Here is a 22,490-nt window from a genome sequence, read left to right as displayed (position 1 = left end):
ATAATCATTAATTCAATGATAGAATCAATTAGAGGGTGAAGATATTACCTTTTTTACGTTTAATCTTCTTGAATTTGAGTTCTAGGGTTTCTCCTCTTAACAATGGTGTCCCAATCGAATATCTAATGATATGGAGGGTTTACTCATATTAATAAGATGTTGGGAAATTGAAATTAACTTAGAATCACCATTAGAACTTACCTTGGGTGGTGGAGGGACCCTTAAGAAGTTAAGTTTTTGAGAGCTTTCCTTTCTAGAGCAAGTTTTTATGTTTTGGGGCAGTGGGGGACGAAATAAGGCTAAAAAATGACTTCCCAAGTCGTCCACCATGTCCCAGTAGGCGTGACCGTGGTCCCGACTGCGGTAAACAGCTGGGACACTGCCTCACGACCGCGGTCGCGGTAAAACGCGGTCGAACACAGTGGTTACGCACCATTCTGTAAAACGGGCATAACTTTTTTCACATAGCTCCATTTGGTCTCCACAATATATCGTTGGAAATATATTTCAAAGACCTACAACTTTCATGCTTTGAGTTTTCCCAAATTCCTTATACAAGTTTACCAAAACCTGCTGGAATATGAACCTTCTGCAAACTTAGTCGATTTTGTCAAATCTTATGCACCTCACTTTCCATCTTGATTTAGAAATAACTATTTTCACCCATAATCATCCCAATGGGACTTCACATGTCAAAAATATAACCTTACTACTCCTTTAACTCATTTATACCTAAGTCAAATGTACAGGGTGTTACAGTCGGGTTGGCCAATTTCGGGATTTTTTATGTAAATTGGTTGTTTTCGATTGGGCTTTGTTCCCTTAGCATATTTTCATGGTATAAATCTGTTTTTGGTCAGATTTGGAGAATCCGGAGGCCGAGTTGAGAGTCTAAGGCATCGCGGGCTAGGGTATGAAACCCCAAATTTCACATCGTTGTGCTACTTTGAGGTGACGCACACCCTAGATGACGAGCGTGGGGTCATGCACCATTGGGGATTGTGACTTAGTTTGTCCCGTATGACTGTTAAGTCGCGTATTTGATTGAAAACTGTTTGATATCATTGTGTCTTGGAAAGTATCACTCCCTCCGTTTAAGTTTATGTGAACCTATTTTCTTTTTGGTCAGTTCCAAAAAGAATGACCCCTTTCTAAATTTGGAAACAATTTAGCTTAAACTTACAATTCTACCTTAATGAGAAACTTTTATAACCATACAAATACTCCTGGGCCCTTTTTGACTTGTTTAGGACCACAAATTCCAAAAGTCTTCATTTTTTCTTAAACTTTGTGCCCAGTCAAACAAGTTCACATAAATTGGAATAGAGGGAGTATCATGTTTTGGGCTGAATGCCATATTTGGGCCTCGTGCCAACTATTTTGGACCCTTAGGGGATTTTTACTACTATTCCTTACTGTTTTGACTTCATATTTGTACTAAGTCATGTTGTATTCTACTGTTTTCATAACTCAACCATATTTACTCTATTTTGACATTTTAAATGATATTGTGGGCTGAACATCATGTTTAATTGTTGCCCGAGTGGCTTGAGAGATTTTTGATTGAGTGAGGCCGATGACCTGTGTTGTGAGGATATTATGGGATCGAGCTACGCGCCGCAACAAGTTGTACTGATTCATGATTATGAGGACGATGGCCTGATTGGTTACGCCACGAGGTGGCTCGTTATGAGGCCGAGTGCCAGTTTGATTATGCCACGAGATGGCTTGTTATAGCGCTTGGGCTGTAGGAGCCCCTCCGGAGTCTGAACACCCCCAGTGAGTATGGGTACCCAGTGTGAGATGTGATATTGCCTGAGGGGCTGTTGTGTTTCATGTTATTGCCCGAGGGGCTGATACGAGTGATTGTGGTAGCTCGAGGGGCTGGTTCTGTTGACATTTTGCCCGAGGGGCGGTTGTGGTATATGTTTTGCCCGAGGGGCTGTTTAATTTTCTATTCTTTCTCTCACTGTTTTCACCACTCGTTTGAAACTATTGAAAGATGTTTAAAAAGGTTTTGCTGAACTGAGATATTTTCACGTGTTTTACTGCTTTACTGCATTGTTCTGAACTTATACTATTTTGTTGTAGCGTTATGCTGTGGTTTATGTGTTTTCTTACTGCTCAGTTGCCTTCACTTTTATTACTTACTGAGTTGGCGTACTCACATTACTCGCTGCACCCTGTGTGCAGATCCAGGAGTCTCGGGTCACGCAAGCGAGTGCTGATTTGTCTTACAGCACGCTTTCGGAGTCAACTAGGTAGCTGCTTAGCGTTCGGAGCTCATGCTTCTCCTTCCTATTTTTATTCCGCTTTGTGTTAACTTTGTTCAGACTATGTTGTCTTTTCATATTTCTAGACAAGTTGTAGTTGCTCATGACTGGTGACACCCGGATGTCGGGTTGTGTTCTGTTTCCGCATTATCTACTTTAAGTTACATTTTGAGATTTTAGCTTATTAATGACTTATTATAATTGTTTGGTTGGTTTTGGGGTTTGTATCGGCTGGCCTAGTTTCACGATCAGGGGCGGATTTAGGGGGGCGCAAGGGGGTTCACCCGAACCCCCTTCGCCGAAAAAATACACTGTATATATAAGGCAAAATCTGTTTTTTACCTCTATATATTAAGTTTTGAACCCCCTTAACACAATTCAAAAGTGTAGTTTAGTGGTCAAGGGGGTTTAAAATCTACATAAGGTCATGAGTTCAATTCCCACTAGATACAAATTTTTTTTTTGAACCCCCTTCGTGGAGATCCTGCCTCCGCCACTGTTCACGATATGTGTCATCACGACCGTATCCGTTTTAGGATCGTGACAGTAAGTCAACACGATTTGATGGATAAATTACTCCTACTGTTTTGCAGTAATGTAACACAGTGGAAGTTGAAGTTGATAATATATATATATAGCACTCTTGTTCAGTCCAACTCTGCAAGAGGAATACCTTAAAAAAGAAAATTAAGTGAGATCTAAGGTTTCCCTAAGTAAGTATAAGTCTAAGAGTTCAGAGAGGAGAATATAAAGCAACAAAATCTTACAAGTCAATCCATCTTTTACATAACTTGTTATACACTGTAGGCTGGTTTGTTTTATCGTATCAACAAAAATAATCCCAACATAAAATTTCACATAAAACTTACAGCATTTGGTTAGTTGTACAACAACATAATTACTTAATACAACATTTGGTTGGCTTTATTAAAATCTGCATATCTGTAAAAGTTATGTGGGAGTCTGTTAGCAATATATTTGGATAACAGTAAATAAAGATTTAAAAAAAAGAAAAGCCTAGCCTTTATAGTAAGCAACTTCCGCATAGGAATTATTCTACATTATTATTCACAGTACAACAATTCTCACATTATTATTCACCGCATAAACAGTCTTTGCATAACTAGTACATGAAGTTTGACTCGGGTCAGAATATATATAAGCGGTTAACGGATCCAAGATTCACTAAAAGTTTCTGATTATCTTAATTATCAAAATGCCTTGTGAATATTTTCATGCTCAAGTCAAGTGCAAAGGTGACAAAGAAACAGCTAATATTTGCATAAAGTAAAACTGTAGAGTTGGACAAATATTCCTTATTTATTCTCTAATCTCTTTGCAGCGAGACAATTACATACTAGGCAAAATTACTTCGTTTCTTTGACTTAACGGTAAAGTTCATTCTCTACTGGGGATTTGGTTGGTCTTACATATCTCTCATCTCTTTTTTCTGCTTATATAGCTTAGAGTACCTTAGCCTTATAAAATGTCTCTTTCAGTATTTTGCTTACAAGTTTTGTACTACACACATCTCTGTTACAACCTCCTTTGCCTTCAACAAACTGAAAATCACATATTGCCTTTGCCTTTTCTGCTATTTTCACTTATATAAAAACATGCCTTTCTTACTTACACCAATGCATTATCCATTCAGGCAGTTGTTTTAGAGTTTCTAGCCAATGGCAAACCAAACAAGTTTCTTTCCACTTCTAGGCTTCATTGTCTTTGCATTTCTTTGGCTTAATTGTCTACCTGCTGAGGCTGCCATAAAGAAGTACCAATTCGACGTTAGTGTCTCCGATCAAACAACTTCTTTCCTTGTTTGTCAGCTCATGTTGAATTGTGTGACCATCTCAGCTAAAAACACTTAAGTTGTTAGAGTGAACACAATTTAGTTACTTAATTATATTATGTCTTAACACGCCCCTACTCGCATGTGCACTGATTCATTTTCATGAGTCAAACACAGTGATACCATGTTTAATTGTGTGATCATCACATCTAAAAGTTTAATTTGTTAGAGAGAGCATATTTTGGTAACTTAACTATATTACGTCTCAACGTCAGGCTTTATTCATAATGGACAACTTTCTATGTTTTGCAGATTCAAGTGGCAAATGTGAGCAGATTGTGCCATGCAAAGCCAATAGTAACAGTTAATGGGAGATTTCCAGGGCCAACCATTTATATTAGAGAAGGAGATAGAGTTCAAATCAATGTTATAAACCATGCACAATATAATATTTCCATCCACTGGTGAGAATATTATATTCACATCAAATTTTCAAAAACCCTTCCAAGTCTGTCTAGTATTTTCCGGTTCTCAATCAAACATATATACTTGCAGGCACGGATTGAAACAATATCGTAATGGTTGGGCAGATGGACCGGCTTACATAACTCAGTGCCCTATCAAGACAGGAAATAGCTATGTGTATGACTTTAATGTAACAGGACAAAGAGGTACCTTGTGGTGGCATGCGCATATTCTTTGGCTAAGGGCAACAGTATATGGCGCAATTGTGATACTGCCACAACAAGGAACTCCCTTCCCTTTCCCTCAACCAGATAGGGAAGAAGTAATTGTGCTAGGTGAGTCTTCGTATCGTAAATATATTCAAGCCTTGAAATGCACTTTATTTTCAAAGTTTTCCTCTGCTAAAGCATGAATCAAGTGGCGCTGTTTCTGCTCATTATACTGCAGGAGAATGGTGGAATGCAGATGTTGAACAAGTGGAGAATCAAGGAAATGCATTAGGTTTGCCTCCTAATATGTCTGATGCTCATACAATCAATGGAAAGCCAGGGCCACTTTTTCCATGTTCTGAGAAATGTAAGAATAAAGAGATTGACAATGCCTTCAATCTATCAAATTGTCTGTTCGATTCCAATGTGCTATATATGGTTTTTCGTTTACTTTACTAAAATTTTATTGTGAATATTATTGTTTCATGTTCAATTTCTTTCTTTCTCAGATACCTACGCCATGGAAGTTGAAAAAGGAAAGACTTACCTGTTGAGAATTATCAACGCTGCTCTCAATGATGAGCTCTTTTTTAGCGTTGCAAATCATACCTTAACAGTGGTGGAAATCGATGCAGTCTACACAAAACCGTTTTCCACAAATGCCATTTTAATAGCACCAGGACAGACAACAAATGTTTTGGTCCGCGCCAACCAAATTCCAGGAAGATATTTCATGGCCGCCAGGCCTTTTATGGATGCTCCAATCTCCGTAGACAACAAGACCGCCACTGCTATTTTCCAATACAAGGGCGTCTCAGAAACCGTTATCCCCAAACTTCCTGACTTGCCTGCTCCTAATGACACAGAATTTGCATTGAGCTATGACAACAAGCTCAGGAGCCTAAATTCTCCAAAGTATCCAGCAAATGTTCCACTAAAAGTTGATCGAAATCTCTTCTACACCATTGGCCTAGGAATCAATGCTTGTCCCACTTGTTTAAATGGAACTCGGTTAACTGCTTCTCTAAACAACATCTCCTTTGTCATGCCACAAACTGCACTTCTTCAAGCTCATTACTTCAATATTAAGGGTGTGTACACTACTGATTTTCCCGACAAGCCACCAACTCCTTTCAATTACACGGGGGCTCCTCTTACAGCCAACCTCAAGACAACTCAAGGCACAAGACTTAGTAAAATTGTCTTCAATTCTACTGTTGAGTTAGTAATCCAAGATACCAACTTGTTAACTGTAGAATCACATCCTTTCCATCTCCATGGTTACAACTTCTTTGTCGTTGGAACTGGCATTGGAAACTTTGACCCCAAAAAAGATCCAGCAAAATACAACTTGATTGATCCTCCTGAGAGAAATACTGTAGGTGTTCCAACTGGTGGTTGGACTGCTATCCGGTTCAGAGCTGATAATCCAGGTACCTAATTTTCTACAAAGTTTAAGGTTGTCATCGTTTCAACTTTCCTAATGCCTTCTGACATGTAGTTGCAATTTTCTTTTAATGAAGGGGTTTGGTTTTTCCACTGTCATTTGGAGTTGCACACTGGCTGGGGACTTAAAACAGCATTTGTGGTGGAAGATGGACCAGGATCAGATCATAATATTCTGCCTCCACCGAAGGATCTTCCACAATGCTAATTTAACAACGCTTTCTTCATTTGCATATTGATTTCATTTCACGTTTACAGTTTGCTTTTATCCCTCATAATGCAACAAATGAGTGAGGCATGCACATTTGAGATTTGTTTAGGAAATGTCCTAACCAAGAAAGGGAATTTCTGTCACGTAATTAAAGTGTATTCGTTTGAAGCAAGGGTTGTAACAATTGTTTTCATTGAACTTGCCTGCTTTCTTTTATCATCTATTCTTGAACTGGAACGATCGAGTTACATTGCTTTATACTCAGGGGACTAATCAACTAGTGGAAACTTGAATAGTTCTATAGCAGCAAGTTTCCTACAGCCTAAGGAAAACTAAACGAGTGGAGTTGACCTTACCATTAGTTAGAAGCGATCGGGTTCAACTAAACCAATTGCTTTCGGCTCAAACTACAGACCACAGCCTGCCTTTAGATATGGAATTTGCACCTACCATTATATGTGAATTCTTGAACAATCATCAATGAAGTAGGATTTAGAAGTCATACTCGCCTTTCCAACCCAAGAAAACACTTGAAGAAGAAAAACGAAAAGTATCTTCTGAAAGTGTCACTTAACTAAACCAACATCCTAGAGTAGCTTCTTATCAAATAGAATTATTTTCTTCAAAAAATGACATTTGAAATCCAAGTAACCTTGAGAATTCTTAAAAGCCATTTCAATTTTTGGGTTGTTAATTATATTACTGAAATCTGTTAGTAATAATTATTGATTTCAGTTATTCCAGGATTCCAGACAAAGGATAAAAAAGTACACGTAAAATGAAGAGAAGAAAAATGCATAGCTAGCTCCATTTTCTCATTCATTATAAGATGAAATAGACATAAAGAATTTCTAAGTAATTCTATATATCAAGTGGTCAAAATTGAAACAAAGCAAACCAGCAAGATAATCAATCCCACAGCCAATACCCAACATATCCACATCTTTCCCTTTTTCTTCATCTGCTTAGCATAGAAAAGACTGTTAGTTCCTCCACTTACAAAGCTTCTAGCAGCAGCCATATTATGCTCAATATCGTCGATCTTTTCACCTTGTGCCTCAACAAGAACAGCCATATCAAGAAACACTTGATGAAGCTTGTCCAAACTTCTCTGAATGTTCATTACTGCCTCGTATCTTTCTTGGTTCTCAAGATTCAGTTCTGTCCTTTCTTCAAATATTTCCGCTTTCACATTTCCTCCTGAAATCATCTTCTCAATCACTTCTTCTGTTGGCGCCTGACCTGTTGCATTATAGTACCTTCTTTGGAGACACTCTTTGAAATCCAACATGATTCTCTCCCTCAAAACCTGAAAAATAAATGAGGCAAAAACACTCATCTTCAGTAACTTGCCCAATCTGCCTAAGTTTAAACAGGTTGGTCATGACTCCTTTATTTACTTGATCCAAAGCGAAATGACTCGTCAAACTATAGGGTCAAAACGAGTGTAACCCGCGGGTCAAAATGCAACTCAAATCCAAACATATAAAATCAAATTTGGAGATAGAAAATTATGTAACTTTGGAAGAACTTAAGCTAATAATCTAACAAAAATACATCAGTTTTCTTTTTTTTCCTCCAAAAATGCAAACTAAAAAAGGGAAGATTCTGTCATGTTGGGAATGGGTTATGTACCGTTATTAGCCTATCTTAACGCAACTCATTCGACTCAAACAAAGTTTTGACAAGTTGGGTCATGACCCGTTTAGTATTTTGACCGGTCCTAATTTGACCCAGAGCACTCATTTTCCACTTTTACCTGAAAATCATTCATGATTTGCCTAAGCTTGAATCTCAATCCATTAGTCATGGCGATTCTTGTTCGATCAACCGCAGTTCCTTCAGCATACGCCACTGATAATTTGCGACTCGCCACATTTAATTTTTCAAGTGCTTCAAGTTTTGCCTTTACAATCTTGGCTTTCCTCAAAACAGCAACCATATCTGAGTCCATTCTATCTCTTAGCCCGCGAAGAACTTTGGAACTATGAGTGGTCTTTGTTTCTTCATTCAGATTTTGAAGATCAATTAAGAGATTAGTAATCTCTTCAATGTCATCCTTTATTGCCTGCACTTGAAGAAAAAATTGGGAGAGATTGTTTTCATCTGTGGGACTGAGTTGTAATTGGCCTTTCTCCAAATCCTTCTCTGCTTCAACATCCAAGTTGACCCGTTTCTTCAATTCCGTATAATTTAAGAACGATTTTGTCATGAGATCGTTCATTTTCACTGCACTTTCTGAAAAAGTGAAGAACCATCTACATTCAGTCCATAATAATGGAAGGCTAACTGAAGAATTTTAGTTACGTAAACAGTTAAAGAAGTGCAAATATAGTTTGCAACATCACTAAAATTTATCATAGAATGACAGGCAGTGCTAATTTGTACACAATCAATGCATATTTAAACTCGTAACAGAATTTCCATGAACACCAGAAAATGGAAATATGGACGTAAAATGAAAAATTTAATGCACCAAACATTTCTTGAAGATGGCAGATTATTGTCACATTATAATTCACCAGTAACAATGAAGAATTAAGGAAACCAATAATTGGTGTCTTGAAAATTAAAGAAACCTGCAAATGGCAGTGAAGAAACTGAGCAAAGTGGGGAATAATCCAATGGCAGAGTGATTCTTGTCTCCTTCAAGATGATGAGGAAAATGGCCGTCCTTTTTGTTTCTCAAACGAGGGAATTGAAGGATTAGGAGGGTCAAATTGGATTTTTAAATATTTGAAAGTTTGATATAAGAAAGCAGCTGTAACTCTAGTTTCCGCATGAGTCGGTTGCGGTTAAGTGAATCAAGAACCGTTCGGGGAAAAAAGCATAGAGAGAGTAAACAATAGGATTTCGCTTTTTTTTTCTTCCTTTGATCAAGGATTCAGCTTATTTATAAGGAAAAAAAACATTAGATCAAAGTTGCTATGGATTATCGCCGCCCTTAAATTGAAGTATTATGCATGAAACATTTATTAAAACAACAATTATAAGTGTCTAAATCTCAAGCAAGTGAAGATCAACTATATGAATGCTCAGTCTTTCCTTTAAACTCATTTCAATCTAATATTGTACAAGTTTAATCTATGTAAAACTCGAAGTTTTATACATGTTTTACCGCACATTTAAATCTTAAGATGACCAAAGAATTTTACTGAACGTAGGACCAAAAGTAAACATTCTAACATGACACGTTTGATGCTTATAATTGGCGTCGATTTTTTCTCCCAATCTCACCAGAGTTGTACAGAGAATTTTGGTAAAGAAGATGACTCAACTCAAAGTCGATATGTCCAAAGACCGACCACTTTATCTTCAAAAGACCAAGGTTAATCTTGTCCGTTCATTTGTTTTCAATAGAGAACACATATGGGCCGTTCATTTGAGTAACAGTTGAAAAAGAATATGGAAAATCTCGAAGCTTCTTTTACCATGTGGAGTGTATAGGTAAAGTGTGTACATATTAATTCTTTTATATTCTTTCTTACATATAGACAAATAGTAGTTGGACACTTGTACCTAGCATAATAGATTTTTATTCCATTTGCTCTGTATAAATAGTTGTACACAAGATGAATAAAATACAAGAAGAAAGTTCTCATTTCACTCTCGTTTCTGATATGGTATCAGAGCCCTAAGGTCTAGGTCCCATCTTCTTGCTCAAGTTTTTCTTGGCCTTCTTCAATGGCGGTCACTGACGATCCCTCTGTTACACTGCCTACTGGAAGTCCTTCCACAATCCAATCCCCTCAAATCACTATCACAAATGATAGCTCTCATCCCTTTCACCTTCATCCTTCAGATTCACCTGAGATGATTCTTGCCAATTCCATCTTTGATGGAAAAGGATATGGAGGATGGCGTAGGGCAGTTCTCATAGCGCTCTCAGTTAAAAATAAGGTTGGTTTCATAGATGCAACAATCACTGAGCCACCTGCAGATTCGGCCTCTTTCAAGGCATGGAATCGATACAATGATATGGTAATATCATGGCTACTTAACTCTCTTTCAAAGCAGATTGCTGAGAGTGTTCTTTATTCTAAGACTGTTAAGGAGATCTGGAAGGAGTTGGAAGATAGATTTGGTCAAAGCAATGGAGCTTTGCTTTATCAGCTGCAGAAAGAACTTAGCGATTTAGTTCAGGGAAGTTCTGATATTGCTGGTTATTACACAAAGTTTAAGAAAATCTGGGATGAATTGGATAGTTTTGATACCTGTACTTACTGTAGCTGTGAATGCTCTTGTGGAAGAAAGAGCAGATTTGTGAGATCTCGGCATGATGGAAGGTTTATTCAGTTTTTGATGGGGCTGAACGATGCTTATTCAGGGAGTGAAAAGCAATATTCTCATGACCACACCCCTTCCTAGCATCAATCATGCTTATTCACTCTTGATCTAAGAAGAGAAACAGAGAGAAATTCAAGTTGCACAACATCCTCTTGACTCTGCTTTCCTGGCCACAAAACAGCAATATCGAGGTCAGAAGTATGCTCAAGTAGATAAGAGAGGAAATTTTGAGGGAAAGAGAGACACAGTCGTTTGTTCTTATTATAAGAAGCCTGGACATTCAGTCGAGAAATGCTACAGAATCATTGGGTTTCCTGCAGATTTTAAATTCACCAAGAACAAAAGGTTTCAAGCGGGTATTCAGGGACATGCAGCAGCTACAGCAGATCCTAATTCTGAACAGACAACCTATAGTTTGGAGAAAGGATTCACTCAAGAGCAGTATCACAATCTATGTCAGCTACTTCAACAAGCTAAGTTTACACCACAAGGAGACATCAGCTCAGAAGTAAATGTGACTGCCACTTGTGCTGGTATACCTAAACACTCTTTCTCAAAAATTGCTAACAATGTTATTTGGATCTTAGACTCAGGGGCATCTAAACACATGACATATGATTTTAATCTTTTATTCAATGTTAGAACCTTAATCAAGCCGGTCTTTGTTAATCTTCCTAACTCGCAAAGGGTTAGGGTCACCCAGGCAGGAAATATACAAGTTCTTCCTGATCTCACTCTCATTAATGTTCTTTTTGTTCCTACTTTTAAGTATAATCTTCTATCAGTTCACAAACTTTGTCAGCATGTTAACTGTCTACTCATTTTTCACTCTACTGGTACAATTTTACAGGACCCTTCAATGAAGAGGCCAGTAGTTCTTGGTAAGGAAAAACAAGGGATTTATCTACTCCACCCCATCAAGCCTAGTAGCAATTTGGTTGATTCCCAGTGGTGATCTCGTCTTGCTTGCTGGGAGAGAGGAAGCTTCCGGGCCATCTTTTCCAGCCAGATAGCGAGCAATCACTCAGCAAGAAGGACTACTGTCCAGTTTTTTTAGCTTCCAAGAAGGACTACTGTCCAGTTTCTTCTAAGTGTATTAGGGATAGTCCTAAGTCTTTAGTTTCAGTTTCATGTTGTTTTGCACCTTCAAATGATGTAAGCCTATGGCATTTGAGGCTAGGGAATTTGCCTTATTCTAATATGAGAAATATTTCTTCTATTTCTTCTTCTAATTCAGCTAGTTTGATTAATCATTGTGAGATATTTGCCAAAGCTAGACAAGTAAAGTTACCCTTCGAACCTAGTACCATATCAACTAAGGAAATTTTTGAATTAATTCACATTGACACTTGAAGACCCTATAAAGAACCTGCTCATGATGGTTTTAGGCATTTTCTCACAATTGTTGATGATTTTAGTATGGAAACTTGGACTTACCTTCTTAGTACTAAGTCTAATGCTTTTACCCTTTTGAAACAATTTCTTGCCATGGTAGAAAGACAATTTGGGAAGAAGGTCAAGATCATAAGATCAGATAATGCCTGGGAACTTGGGAGTGGACTAGAAAGTTCAGCTTTTCTTTCTTCTCAAGGGATAATACATCAAACTACTTGTGTTTACACTCCACATCAAAATAGAATAGTTGAAAGAAAACACAAGCATCTTTTGGAAACATGCAGAGCATTTTTGTTCCAGTCTAACCTCCCTATTTCTTTCTGGGGAGAATGTTTATTAACTGCTACTCATCTCATCAATAGGTTCCCTTCTAAGGTTCTTAATCTAAAATCTCCTTATGAAATCTTGTTTGGTATACCACCCTCCTATCACTCACTCAGACCTTTTGGTTGCATGGTCTATGCCTGCACACTAACTCCTCACAGATCAAAGCTTGATCCAAGATCTGTTCCTTGTGTATTTGTAGGGTATCCTGTAGGAAAGAAAGGATACAAAGTCCTAAACATGCAAACTATGAAGGTTTTTGTCTCTAGGGATGTCAAGTTCCATGAAGCAGTCTTTCCATCCACTCCTGTTAAAGGAAATCAGACTATTTTTCCTTCTTCACCAACACAACCTACTGATTGTTTCTCTATGGAGTTTTCATCACAATCTGATACCCAGACTGTTCCCTCTTCAGTTCCTATTACTTCTTCTCCCATGCTTCACTCAACTTCTCCCTCTAATTCTTCCTCTTCTTCTCCTATCCTCCATTCACCCTCTATTAGTCCTATTCCTTTTCCCCACTCTCCCATTCCATCCCCAGCACCTGAACTTAGGAGGTCCAGCAGCCACACATTACCCCAGCATATCTTTCCGATTATGTTTGCAACTCAGTATTTTTAACAAACCTTACTGCTTCCTGTTTTTCCACTTCTATACAGCCCACTATATTGCCCTTTTCTACTTTGTCTCAAACAAATCAATCTCACCTTAAAAATATTTCATATACCTCAGAACCTACTTCCTACTCCCAAGCAGTTCTACACCCATGATGGCAAGAGGCTATGGCCAAAGAATTTGAGGCCTTGGATGCAAATAAGACATGGGAAGTTGTTCTTTTACCTCCCGGAAAGAAAGCATTACCATGTAAATGGGTATATAAAATGAAATATAGGTCTGATGGTTCTTTGGAAAGATACAAAGCACGTTTGGTGATTAGGGGATATATTCAAAGGGAAGGGGTAGATTTCAACGAGACTTTTTCCCCAGTTGTCAAAATGACAACCATCAGATGTCTTCTTGCCATTGTAGTTAAGAAGAAGTGGGAAGTATTTCAATTGGATGTAATAATGCCTTCTTGCATGGGGATTTGCAAGAAGAAGTCTTTATGAAATTCCCAGCAGAGATGCAGTCTCCTTCACCCAACCACGTTTGCCTCTTAAAGAAGTCTCTCTATGGTCTGCGGCAAGCCTCAAGGCAGTGGTATGCCAGGCTCACGGCAGCTTTGAACTTTAAAGGTTATTCTCATTCACTCAACGACTACTCTTTATTTTTTAAGAAATCAGACGGGAAAGTTACTATTATTGCAGTCTATGTCGATGACATTCTAATAATAGGGGATGATCTATTAGAGCAACACTATTTGAAAGAACTTCTTGATTGTGAATTCAAGATTAAAGATCTCGGGCAAGCACACTATCTTTTAGGCATGGAAATCATTCGTGAAGAAAAAGGTTTCATTTGACTCAAAAGAGGTTTACCTCAGAACTCTTGAATGAATTTGGGGTCCTTAACCTCAAGCCTACTACATCGCCCCTTGATCCCGCTCAAAGACTCAGCCTTTACACTGGAGATTTGATTCCAGACCCGACTTTCTATCGCCTCCTTCTAGGGAAATTGAATTTCCTCACTCACACGCGGCCTTATTTGTCCTTCGCCATGTAACATTTGAGTCAATTTATGCAGTCTCCACGCTAAACTCGCTTGGACGCAACTTTTCATTGTCTGCGTTATCTCCTCTCAGATCCTGCAATGGGTCTTTTGCTCAACCCTAGTCCCTCACTTCATCTTCTTGCTTTCTGTGACTCCGACTGGGGACGATGTCCTGATTCTCGTCATTCTATTAGTGGTTTCTACATTAGCTTTGGGGGTTCTCCGGTGTCCTGGAAGTCAAAGAAACAACCTTTAGTTTCTTTGTCCTCTGCTGAAGCAGAGTATAGATCTATGAAACGAGTGGTCGTAGAGATTACCTGGTTAGTTCGATTACTCAAAGATCTGTCTATTTCACCTTCTCTGCCGGTTTCGCTACATTCCAATAGCCAAGTAGCGATTCATATCGCCAAAAATCCAGTATTCCACGAACGTACAAAGCACGTGGAGCTGGATTGTCATTTTGTTCAGCAACAATTTCAAGCAGGGATCATTTCTTTGACTTTTGTCCCTTCGCATCAACAGATTGCCGATGTCTTCACCAAACCCTTGTCCGGTCCGCTTCACCACTCTATCATCGGCAAGTTGGGTGTAACTTCGTCCCCCTCCAACTTGAGGGGGGGGGGGGTGGTATTGGCGTCGAATTTTCCTCCCAATCTCACCAGAGTTGTACAGAGAATTTTGGTAAATAAGATAACTCAACTCAAAGTCGACATGTCCAAAGACCGACCACTTTATCTTCAAAAGACCAAGGTTAATCCTGTTCGTTCATTTGTTTTGAATAGAGAACACATCTGGGCCGTTCATTTGGGTAACAGATGAAAAAGAATATAGAAAATCTGAAAGCTTCTTTTAGAGAAATTTTCACACTACTATCTTTTAGTGGTAATTAGTTATCTATAGATACTATTTGCTATATTACGGATTGTAGAAATGTTTTCTGTTGTTTAAGATGTATTAGATGTATTTAAGCTATTGTATTCATGAATACAGTAGTAAAAATAGGCGTGAATCAGGAAAGTCCAGCTAATCAGTTATTGTATTCAACTGTATTCGACTGTATTCATGGCATGAAACATGGGATTACAACTGGACAGATTATTGTATTCGACTGTATTCACGGCGTGAAACAAGGAATTGTCACACCTCCTTTTTTCGCACCCGCCCCGAAGGGTTAAATGCGCGAGGGGAGTTTTTCCAATTTAAGTGACAATATTTGAAATGGAATTATTTATTTAATTCAGAGTCGCCACTTGGGAAAGGTTTGGTTTTTGGTGTCCCAAGTCACCGGTTTATCTTGAATCCCAAATCGAGGAAATTTTCGACTTTTCCAAATGAAGTCTGCGAACCAGAAATTCTAAGTAAGGAATTCTGTTGACCCGAGGGAAGGTGTTAGGCACCCTCGAATCCCGTGGTTCTAGCACGGTCGCTTAAATTGTTACAATGGCTAAATATCTGATTTAAATACATGTTGTGACTTATGTGCTTTTATTAAGTTTAAACCGCTTTTATTATTATCATTTTATTATATTATTTTTTTATAGAATTGCAACGTCGTGAAAATGCATCTCGAACCACGTCACAATCAATGCACCCGTAGTTGTTAACACATTTCGACTCCGTTGAGATTTGAATTTGGGCCACATAAATGCGCACCCGAATTTAAGAATGTATTTTAATTAAGCCGTGCCTAAAGAGTCTAACGCGTTATTATTTTGTAGAAGGCCATGAGATTCACTAAACGGCCTAGCCTGAATTCTAAATATTATGATTAGTTGTTGAGGGCCCCGCAATTTACATTTTTATTTGGCGAGGCTCATCTCATTATTTTTAAAAGGATAAACCTATAGTGACTACATTTCTTATTATTTTTTTTGTTTCCAGAAATGGAAGAAAGAAAGATGTATGCTAATTGAAGTATATGCTTTGGCCTAAACCGGATTCCTATCAATTTCTAATTACTTATAAAGTGAAAAGACGCCATACCTTACGAAATACTTTGGTTGAACAAAGAAGTTATATGTGTGATGGATGGAATGCAATACTTAATCCGAACATTTCCCAAATCGAACTTAACTAGACTTATTTAGGCTAGACTAAGGAAATTGAACGCTAGGCATTATTACTAATGGGGATTCGAACGTGTTCCTATATATTGCCTAGCGGTCCTGATAAAAGAACTGAAAATAACACAGAACATTATTGTGTAAGGTGGAAATATTCTATCCTATGCATGTCATTAGTTAAACGGGAATCCAGTCGAAAATTCTGTACCAATTATCCATACCTTCTATATATTGTACCCTTACATCCTGTACTAGCAAACAACTATAAACTAAGATGCAAGAGGCTAAAACTTGATTAAGTATCATCTAACTAATCTTTCACTACTGAATCACACACTAATCAATTTATACGAAAGGAGTCAGTATACCATGAGCATTACAAAACAGACATCTAAATTTTCTTCAAACTCCTTTCATTTCATGCTTTCGAACTGTTACAGTTAACATCAAAATGGGACTCGAAATGTGTACCTGGAAATACTAAAAATGCAAAAGAGAAGAGGAAGAAGATGGGGAAATCAGCAGCAACAAGAAACAGGATTAGCAGTAGCAGCAGGACAGAATAGCAGCAGCAAACAGGAAACAGAATAGCAGCAACAACAACTCACGAAACAATTGGAGTGTGATCAAGACCCCAACTAGACCAAGTTCTCGAGTAAAACAAACAACAACCAAGCAGACTCAGTTGGGATTTGGGAGAAATCAGTGTTGCACCAACAGGTCAAGATTTAGTGAAATCAAAACAACAGGAAAGAATGCAATTTCTAGTTTTGTCTGTCTGAGTTATCAAACAAAGTTCTTTTCCAGTTTTCTGTTTCCAGAACTTCACTCTTCTGAAATTGTTCCCTCTCAAATCACTCTGTTCTTGTCAATGTTTGTCTCTGTGTGTGTGTGTGTATATCTCTCAATGTGTATCCCCCTTTTCAAACTGATGGAAGTCTGTGTCTATTCCTAATCCCCTCTCTCTCTATATATGTTCTCCTCTTTAATATCAGGTGGTATCCCTTTTTTTTCCTCCTCTATATGTCCCGTCCTTCTATGTTCTGTTTTCTTACTCTCTTTATAGCTTAAATTCCACCCTTTTACAGCCTGTTAGACAATCTGATACCTCCCATGTGCTCCCCTCTTTTCAGATTCCACTTAGCTATTTAAGTATAAACAAAAACCCATGATATTCCCTGGCAGACTCACTTTAAGTAATGTTTATTATTTTTGAGGCTAAAGTAGAGTATGGGCAGCAGAATGTAGTCTGACAGCATATGCTGTCAAACTATTTTAATTCAAACAGGACCTTTATGCACATGTTGTGCACAAATGCACATGACATCAATTCAGATTACAATTACAGACCAAGCCTTAGGTTTCTGAAATCACATTAACCACTATGAGTAACTGGACTTAGTTCTTAATTGATTCAGGCAATGTTCAACAGAAGAAAATAGATTTATTTTTGTTCAGACAGTTGAAACTAATTGACGACATATGTCGACTCGACTATATTAGCATTAACACACACAATCGTAGCCAAAATCAGACATTTAACAGTATCGACCCATGATTTGAATTATACTGACTAAACAAAGTGGTACTCGAGGAAATCAATCAGTCAGTTCAATTTTGAAAATTAGCTAATTGCACACCACTTACATACACATTATCAAAGCAAATAGAAAGACTCATTCAAACAAACAGAGGTTCAGGCAAAGTGGACAGGGCACAGTTGATAAAATTCAAAGACACAAAATCAAAACAAACATGAACAAACTTTTAGCCAATCACATGGACTAAACAGAAATAAGAAAAGAAAAAGCAAGACTCACCTCAAATCTTCGAAAAATCAAAAGATTCCAACTCGGATTCGGACAGACCTTTCTTAAGGCTGAACGGGCTTTAATCGAAGTGTTTCTCAGATGAGAAACACTTCGATTAAGGTCCATTAGACCTTAATCCTTTGGTTTGAACGGATATGGACCAGTGACGAGGAACCTTATGGTTCCAAGAATCAGATCTGGGATTCATGCTTCCCTGGTCAGATTCGGACCAAACCAAGCATGGTTTGGTCACGAAGGGGGTCTGGGGAGTGTCTGGTATGAATTTAGGGCAGATCAGGGTAGATCGAGTTTTGACTCGAATCTTCAAATGAAGATTCGAGAAGGTAGGATGGGATTCGAGGTGTGTGGTTGGTGGATTTGGGTTCGGGACGGTGAGGAGCATCTATGGTGTTAAGGGTAGGGTCACCGGTGTCCATGCCGCCGGCTTTCATGGCGAAGGTATGCAGGGGAGGCTAGGGTTTGGAGGGTTGGGGTCTGGTGAAGACGAACTAAGGCAGGGGGGGTTTGGATTAGGGCGCGGGGTGAAGGGGGAAGGGTTTATATACGGGGTGGATGGCTTGATCTCAACTGTTAGATCAATCCAGATCTACGATCTGGATCTGAGGACTTAAGTGGAACGGCGTCGTTTGGCTTAGTAGGGGTCAAGGTTGGTTCGGGTCGGGTTCATTAGTGGGTTATGGGGAGGTGATCTTGGTCGTTGATCATTCGGAGATCAACGGCTCAGATCAGACACAGCCATTACGACGTCGTTTGGACGTCCTTGGTGTCAGCTTGGACTGGACCGGGCAGGCCTGGTTTTGGGCTGAATTTGTTTGGGCCAATTTGTTTAAAATTGGCCCAAGTCCGAAAAAGGAAGGGCTCTTTTTTTATTATTTCCTTTTCTTCTTTATTTTTAAAAAAAACAAAACTAAGTAAAATCAAACTAAAATTAAATACACACTTAATACAATTATTTGCACACACATTAAAATATTTCAAGACAGGTAAAATCAAACAAAACAAAAATCACGGACGAGGATGCCTATTTATGATTTTCTATTTAACAACCGGATTACGGTTCGAATTATGCATGACACACACATTTTTTGTATTTTGTTTTAAAAAATAAAAATGGGCAAAAGTCACAAATCATTAACAAAGTGCCGTACAGAAATCCAAAAATTGTACAGCAGGACCAATTTTTATTTTTTTATTCTTTTGGAGCGATTGTCGCGCAAAACAAAAATCACGTGCTCACAACTGCCCCTCTTTGTTCGGAAACACGAAGAGTTTTCGTGCAAAGATAAAGTGAGCGTGTATGAGCGATTTTTGCCTATGGACTACTCCGTATGAAGCATGTTTTTGAAAGATCTGACCGAATCTTGCTTCAAAGATTTCCTACATATCCTGGGGTAAACAGGAATCAGGTCAATGTAGTTCGGGAAGTTTTGGTAGCTGGGACTACCATGGGATTGCAATGCTTGCTGCTACTGTTGTTGCTGTTGTCACTGCTGCGTCACTGACCGCCTTATTACAACCAAACGAAAATTGGAAACTGAACTAACTACTTATATGCATGTCAACTGCTAGATACAAGATTCCTATCTATGATTCTTTTGCGACTTGATCTTGGGTCTTAGCTGATTCTGCTTGTAGACTCCGATCTGAATCTTGATGCTTGCGAGTTGCAGCGACTTGTTTAATCTCTGGGATACTGAGTGAGGCGCGATTGGCAGGGTTCAGAACCTTAACCAAATGTTGGGGTCAATCTGCCTTCCATTTACTCCGATATCTCGGGACATCTTCTTTTTTTTCTTCTTTGATTCCGAACTGGGACTCATCTCGTGGGTCATTTCGATCCATGTGGCTCGAGGTTAGACCTGCGGGAAAAACAAACGAACGAAATTTTCTGCCCCAGTTTCACTAGGAAAATTTCGTTAATTATTCGCCAGGAAGTTCATAAAATTGATGAAGGAAGATAAAAATGCTCAGTTCAGGGTTGGAGCCCTGAAACCGACTAGCTGGGGAGAAGTTCGGTTTTAGAGTCGGAACTCTAATACTGACCAACTGGGGAAAAGTTCAGCTTAGGGTTTAAAACCCTAATGCTGACTAAAGGAAAAATTCAGTTTAGGGTTTAAAACCCTAATGCTGACTGCATGGAAAAGCTCAGTTTAGGGTTTTAAAACCCGAATGCTGGCTGAATGGAAAAATTCAGTTTAGGGTTTAAAACCCTAATGCTGACTAAAGGAAGAAGCTCAGTTTAGGGTTTAAAACCCTAATGCTGACTGAAAGGAAAAGTTCAGTTTAGGGTTTAAAACCCTAATGCTGACTGGAAGGAAAAGCTCAGTTTAGGGTTTAAAACCCTAATGCTGGCTGAATGGAAAAAAGTTCAGTTTAGGGTTTAAAATCCTAATGCTGACTAAAGGAAAAATTCAGTTTAGGGTTTAAAACCCTAATGTTGATTGCATGGAAAAGCTCAGTTTAGGGTTTAAAACCCTAATGCTGGCTGAATGGAAAAATTCAGTTTAGGGTTTAAAACCCTAATGCTGACTAAAGGAAAAATTCAGTTTAGGGTTTAAAACCCTAATGCTGATTGCATGGAAAAGCTCAGTTTAGGGTTTAAAACCCTAGTGCTGGCTGAATGGAAAAATTCAGTTTAGGGTTTAAAACCCTAATGCTGACTAAAGAAAAATTCAGTTTAGGGTTTAAAACTCTAATGCTGATTGCATGGAAAAGCTCAGTTTAGGGTTTAAAACCCTAATGCTGGCTGAATGGAAAAATTCAGTTTAGGGTTTAAAACCCTAATGCTGACTAAAGGAAAAATTCAATTTAGGGTTTAAAACTCTAATGCTGATTGCATGGAAAAGCTCAGTTTAGGGTTTAAAACCATAATGCTGGCTGAATGGAAAAAAATTCAGTTTAGGGTTCAAAACCCTAATGCTGACTAAAGGAAAAATTCAGTTTAGGGTTTAAAACCCTAATGCTGATTACATGGAAAAGCTCAGTTTAGGGTTTAAAACCCTAATGCTGGCTGAATGGAAAAGTTCAGTTTAAGGTTTAAAACCCTAATGCTGACTAAAGGAAAAATTCAGTTTAGTGTTTAAAACCCTAATGCTGATTACATGGAAAAGCTCAGTTTAGGGTTTAAAACCCTAATGCTGGCTGAATGGAAAAGTTCAGTTTAAGGTTTAAAACCCTAATGCTAACTAAAAGGAAAATTCAGTTTAGGGTTTAAAACCCTAATGCTGATTGCATGGAAAGCTCAGTCTAGGGTTTAAAACCCTAATGCCGGCTGAATGGAAAAAAGTTCAGTTTAGGGTTTAAAACCCTAATGCTGACTAAAAGGAAAATTCAGTTTAGGGTTTAAAACCCTAATGCTGATTACATGGAAAAGCTCAGTTTAGGGTTTAAAACCCTAATGATGGCTGAATAGAAAAGAGTTCAGTTTAGGGTTTAAAACCCTAATGCTGACTAAAGGAAAAATTCAGTTTAGGGTTTAAAACCCTAATGCTAATTGCATGGAAAAGCTCAGTTTAGGGTTTAAAACCCTAATGCTGATTGCATGGAAAAGCTCAGTTTAGGGTTTAAAACCCTAATGATGGCTGATTGGAAAAGAGTTCAGTTTAGGGTTTAAAACCCTAATGCTGACTAAAGGAAAAATTCAGTTTAGGGTTTAAAACCCTAATGCTGACTGCATGGAAAAGCTCAGTTTAGGGTTTTAAAACCCTAATGCTGGCTGAATGGAAAAATTCAGTTTAGGGTTTAAAACCCTAATGCTGACTAAAGGAAGAAGCTCAGTTTAGGGTTTAAAACCCTAATGCTGACTGAAAGGAAAAGTTCAGTTTAGGGTTTAAAACCCTAATGCTGACTGGAAGGAAAAGCTCAGTTTAGGGTTTAAAACCCTAATGCTGGCTGAATGGAAAAAAGTTCAGTTTAGGGTTTAAAATCCTAATGCTGACTAAAGGAAAAATTCAGTTTAGGGTTTAAAACCCTAATGTTGATTGCATGGAAAAGCTCAGTTTAGGGTTTAAAACCCTAATGCTGGCTGAATGGAAAAATTCAGTTTAGGGTTTAAAACCCTAATGCTGACTAAAGGAAAAATTCAGTTTAGGGTTTAAAACCCTAATGCTGATTGCATGGAAAAGCTCAGTTTAGGGTTTAAAACCCTAGTGCTGGCTGAATGGAAAAATTCAGTTTAGGGTTTAAAACCCTAATGCTGACTAAAGAAAAATTCAGTTTAGGGTTTAAAACTCTAATGCTGATTGCATGGAAAAGCTCAGTTTAGGGTTTAAAACCCTAATGCTGGCTGAATGGAAAAATTCAGTTTAGGGTTTAAAACCCTAATGCTGACTAAAGGAAAAATTCAATTTAGGGTTTAAAACTCTAATGCTGATTGCATGGAAAAGCTCAGTTTAGGGTTTAAAACCATAATGCTGGCTGAATGGAAAAAAATTCAGTTTAGGGTTCAAAACCCTAATGCTGACTAAAGGAAAAATTCAGTTTAGGGTTTAAAACCCTAATGCTGATTACATGGAAAAGCTCAGTTTAGGGTTTAAAACCCTAA

The 22,490-nt window shown here is 38.2% G+C and overlaps 3 protein-coding genes and 1 long non-coding RNA gene across 4 annotated transcripts; 2 read left to right on the top strand and 2 right to left on the bottom strand.

Annotated features, from left to right (window-relative positions):
• The first annotated feature begins 3,879 nt into the window (after positions 1–3,879).
• On the top strand, positions 3,880–6,617 carry LOC107828917 (laccase-11-like). Its single transcript, XM_016656308.2, has 6 exons — positions 3,880–4,060; positions 4,378–4,529; positions 4,621–4,865; positions 4,978–5,106; positions 5,249–6,172; positions 6,263–6,617. Exons 1-6 carry the CDS (start codon positions 3,953–3,955, stop codon positions 6,391–6,393), a joined length of 1,689 nt encoding a protein of 562 aa, XP_016511794.1. The 5' UTR covers positions 3,880–3,952; the 3' UTR covers positions 6,394–6,617.
• Positions 6,618–7,182: 565 nt separating this feature from the next.
• LOC107763823 (syntaxin-112) lies at positions 7,183–9,103 on the bottom strand. The gene is made up of 3 exons (XM_075249512.1): positions 8,976–9,103; positions 8,156–8,634; positions 7,183–7,705 (listed from the first exon to the last, which is right to left on the bottom strand). Exons 2-3 carry the CDS (start codon positions 8,618–8,620, stop codon positions 7,265–7,267), a joined length of 906 nt encoding a protein of 301 aa, XP_075105613.1. The 5' UTR covers positions 8,621–8,634; positions 8,976–9,103; the 3' UTR covers positions 7,183–7,264.
• Positions 9,104–9,916: 813 nt separating this feature from the next.
• Positions 9,917–14,760, bottom strand: LOC142179448 (uncharacterized). Its single transcript, XR_012707600.1, has 4 exons — positions 14,370–14,760; positions 13,881–14,282; positions 10,611–10,849; positions 9,917–10,509 (listed from the first exon to the last, which is right to left on the bottom strand). It is a non-coding gene; the product is annotated as an uncharacterized LOC142179448 (long non-coding RNA).
• Positions 10,081–11,902, top strand: LOC107763822 (uncharacterized). The gene is made up of 2 exons (XM_075249513.1): positions 10,081–11,216; positions 11,534–11,902. The coding sequence occupies exon 1, from the start codon at positions 10,081–10,083 to the stop codon at positions 10,762–10,764; it is 684 nt and encodes a 227-aa protein (XP_075105614.1). The 3' UTR covers positions 10,765–11,216; positions 11,534–11,902.
• Positions 14,761–22,490: the final 7,730 nt, after the last annotated feature.

The sequence above is a fragment of the Nicotiana tabacum genome, chromosome 3 (genome assembly GCF_000715075.1).
Source record: "Nicotiana tabacum cultivar K326 chromosome 3, ASM71507v2, whole genome shotgun sequence".
NCBI classification, from domain to species: Eukaryota; Viridiplantae; Streptophyta; class Magnoliopsida; order Solanales; family Solanaceae; genus Nicotiana; species Nicotiana tabacum.
Note: the sequence above shows the minus strand (reverse complement) of the source record. Positions and strands in the feature narration are given on the sequence as shown.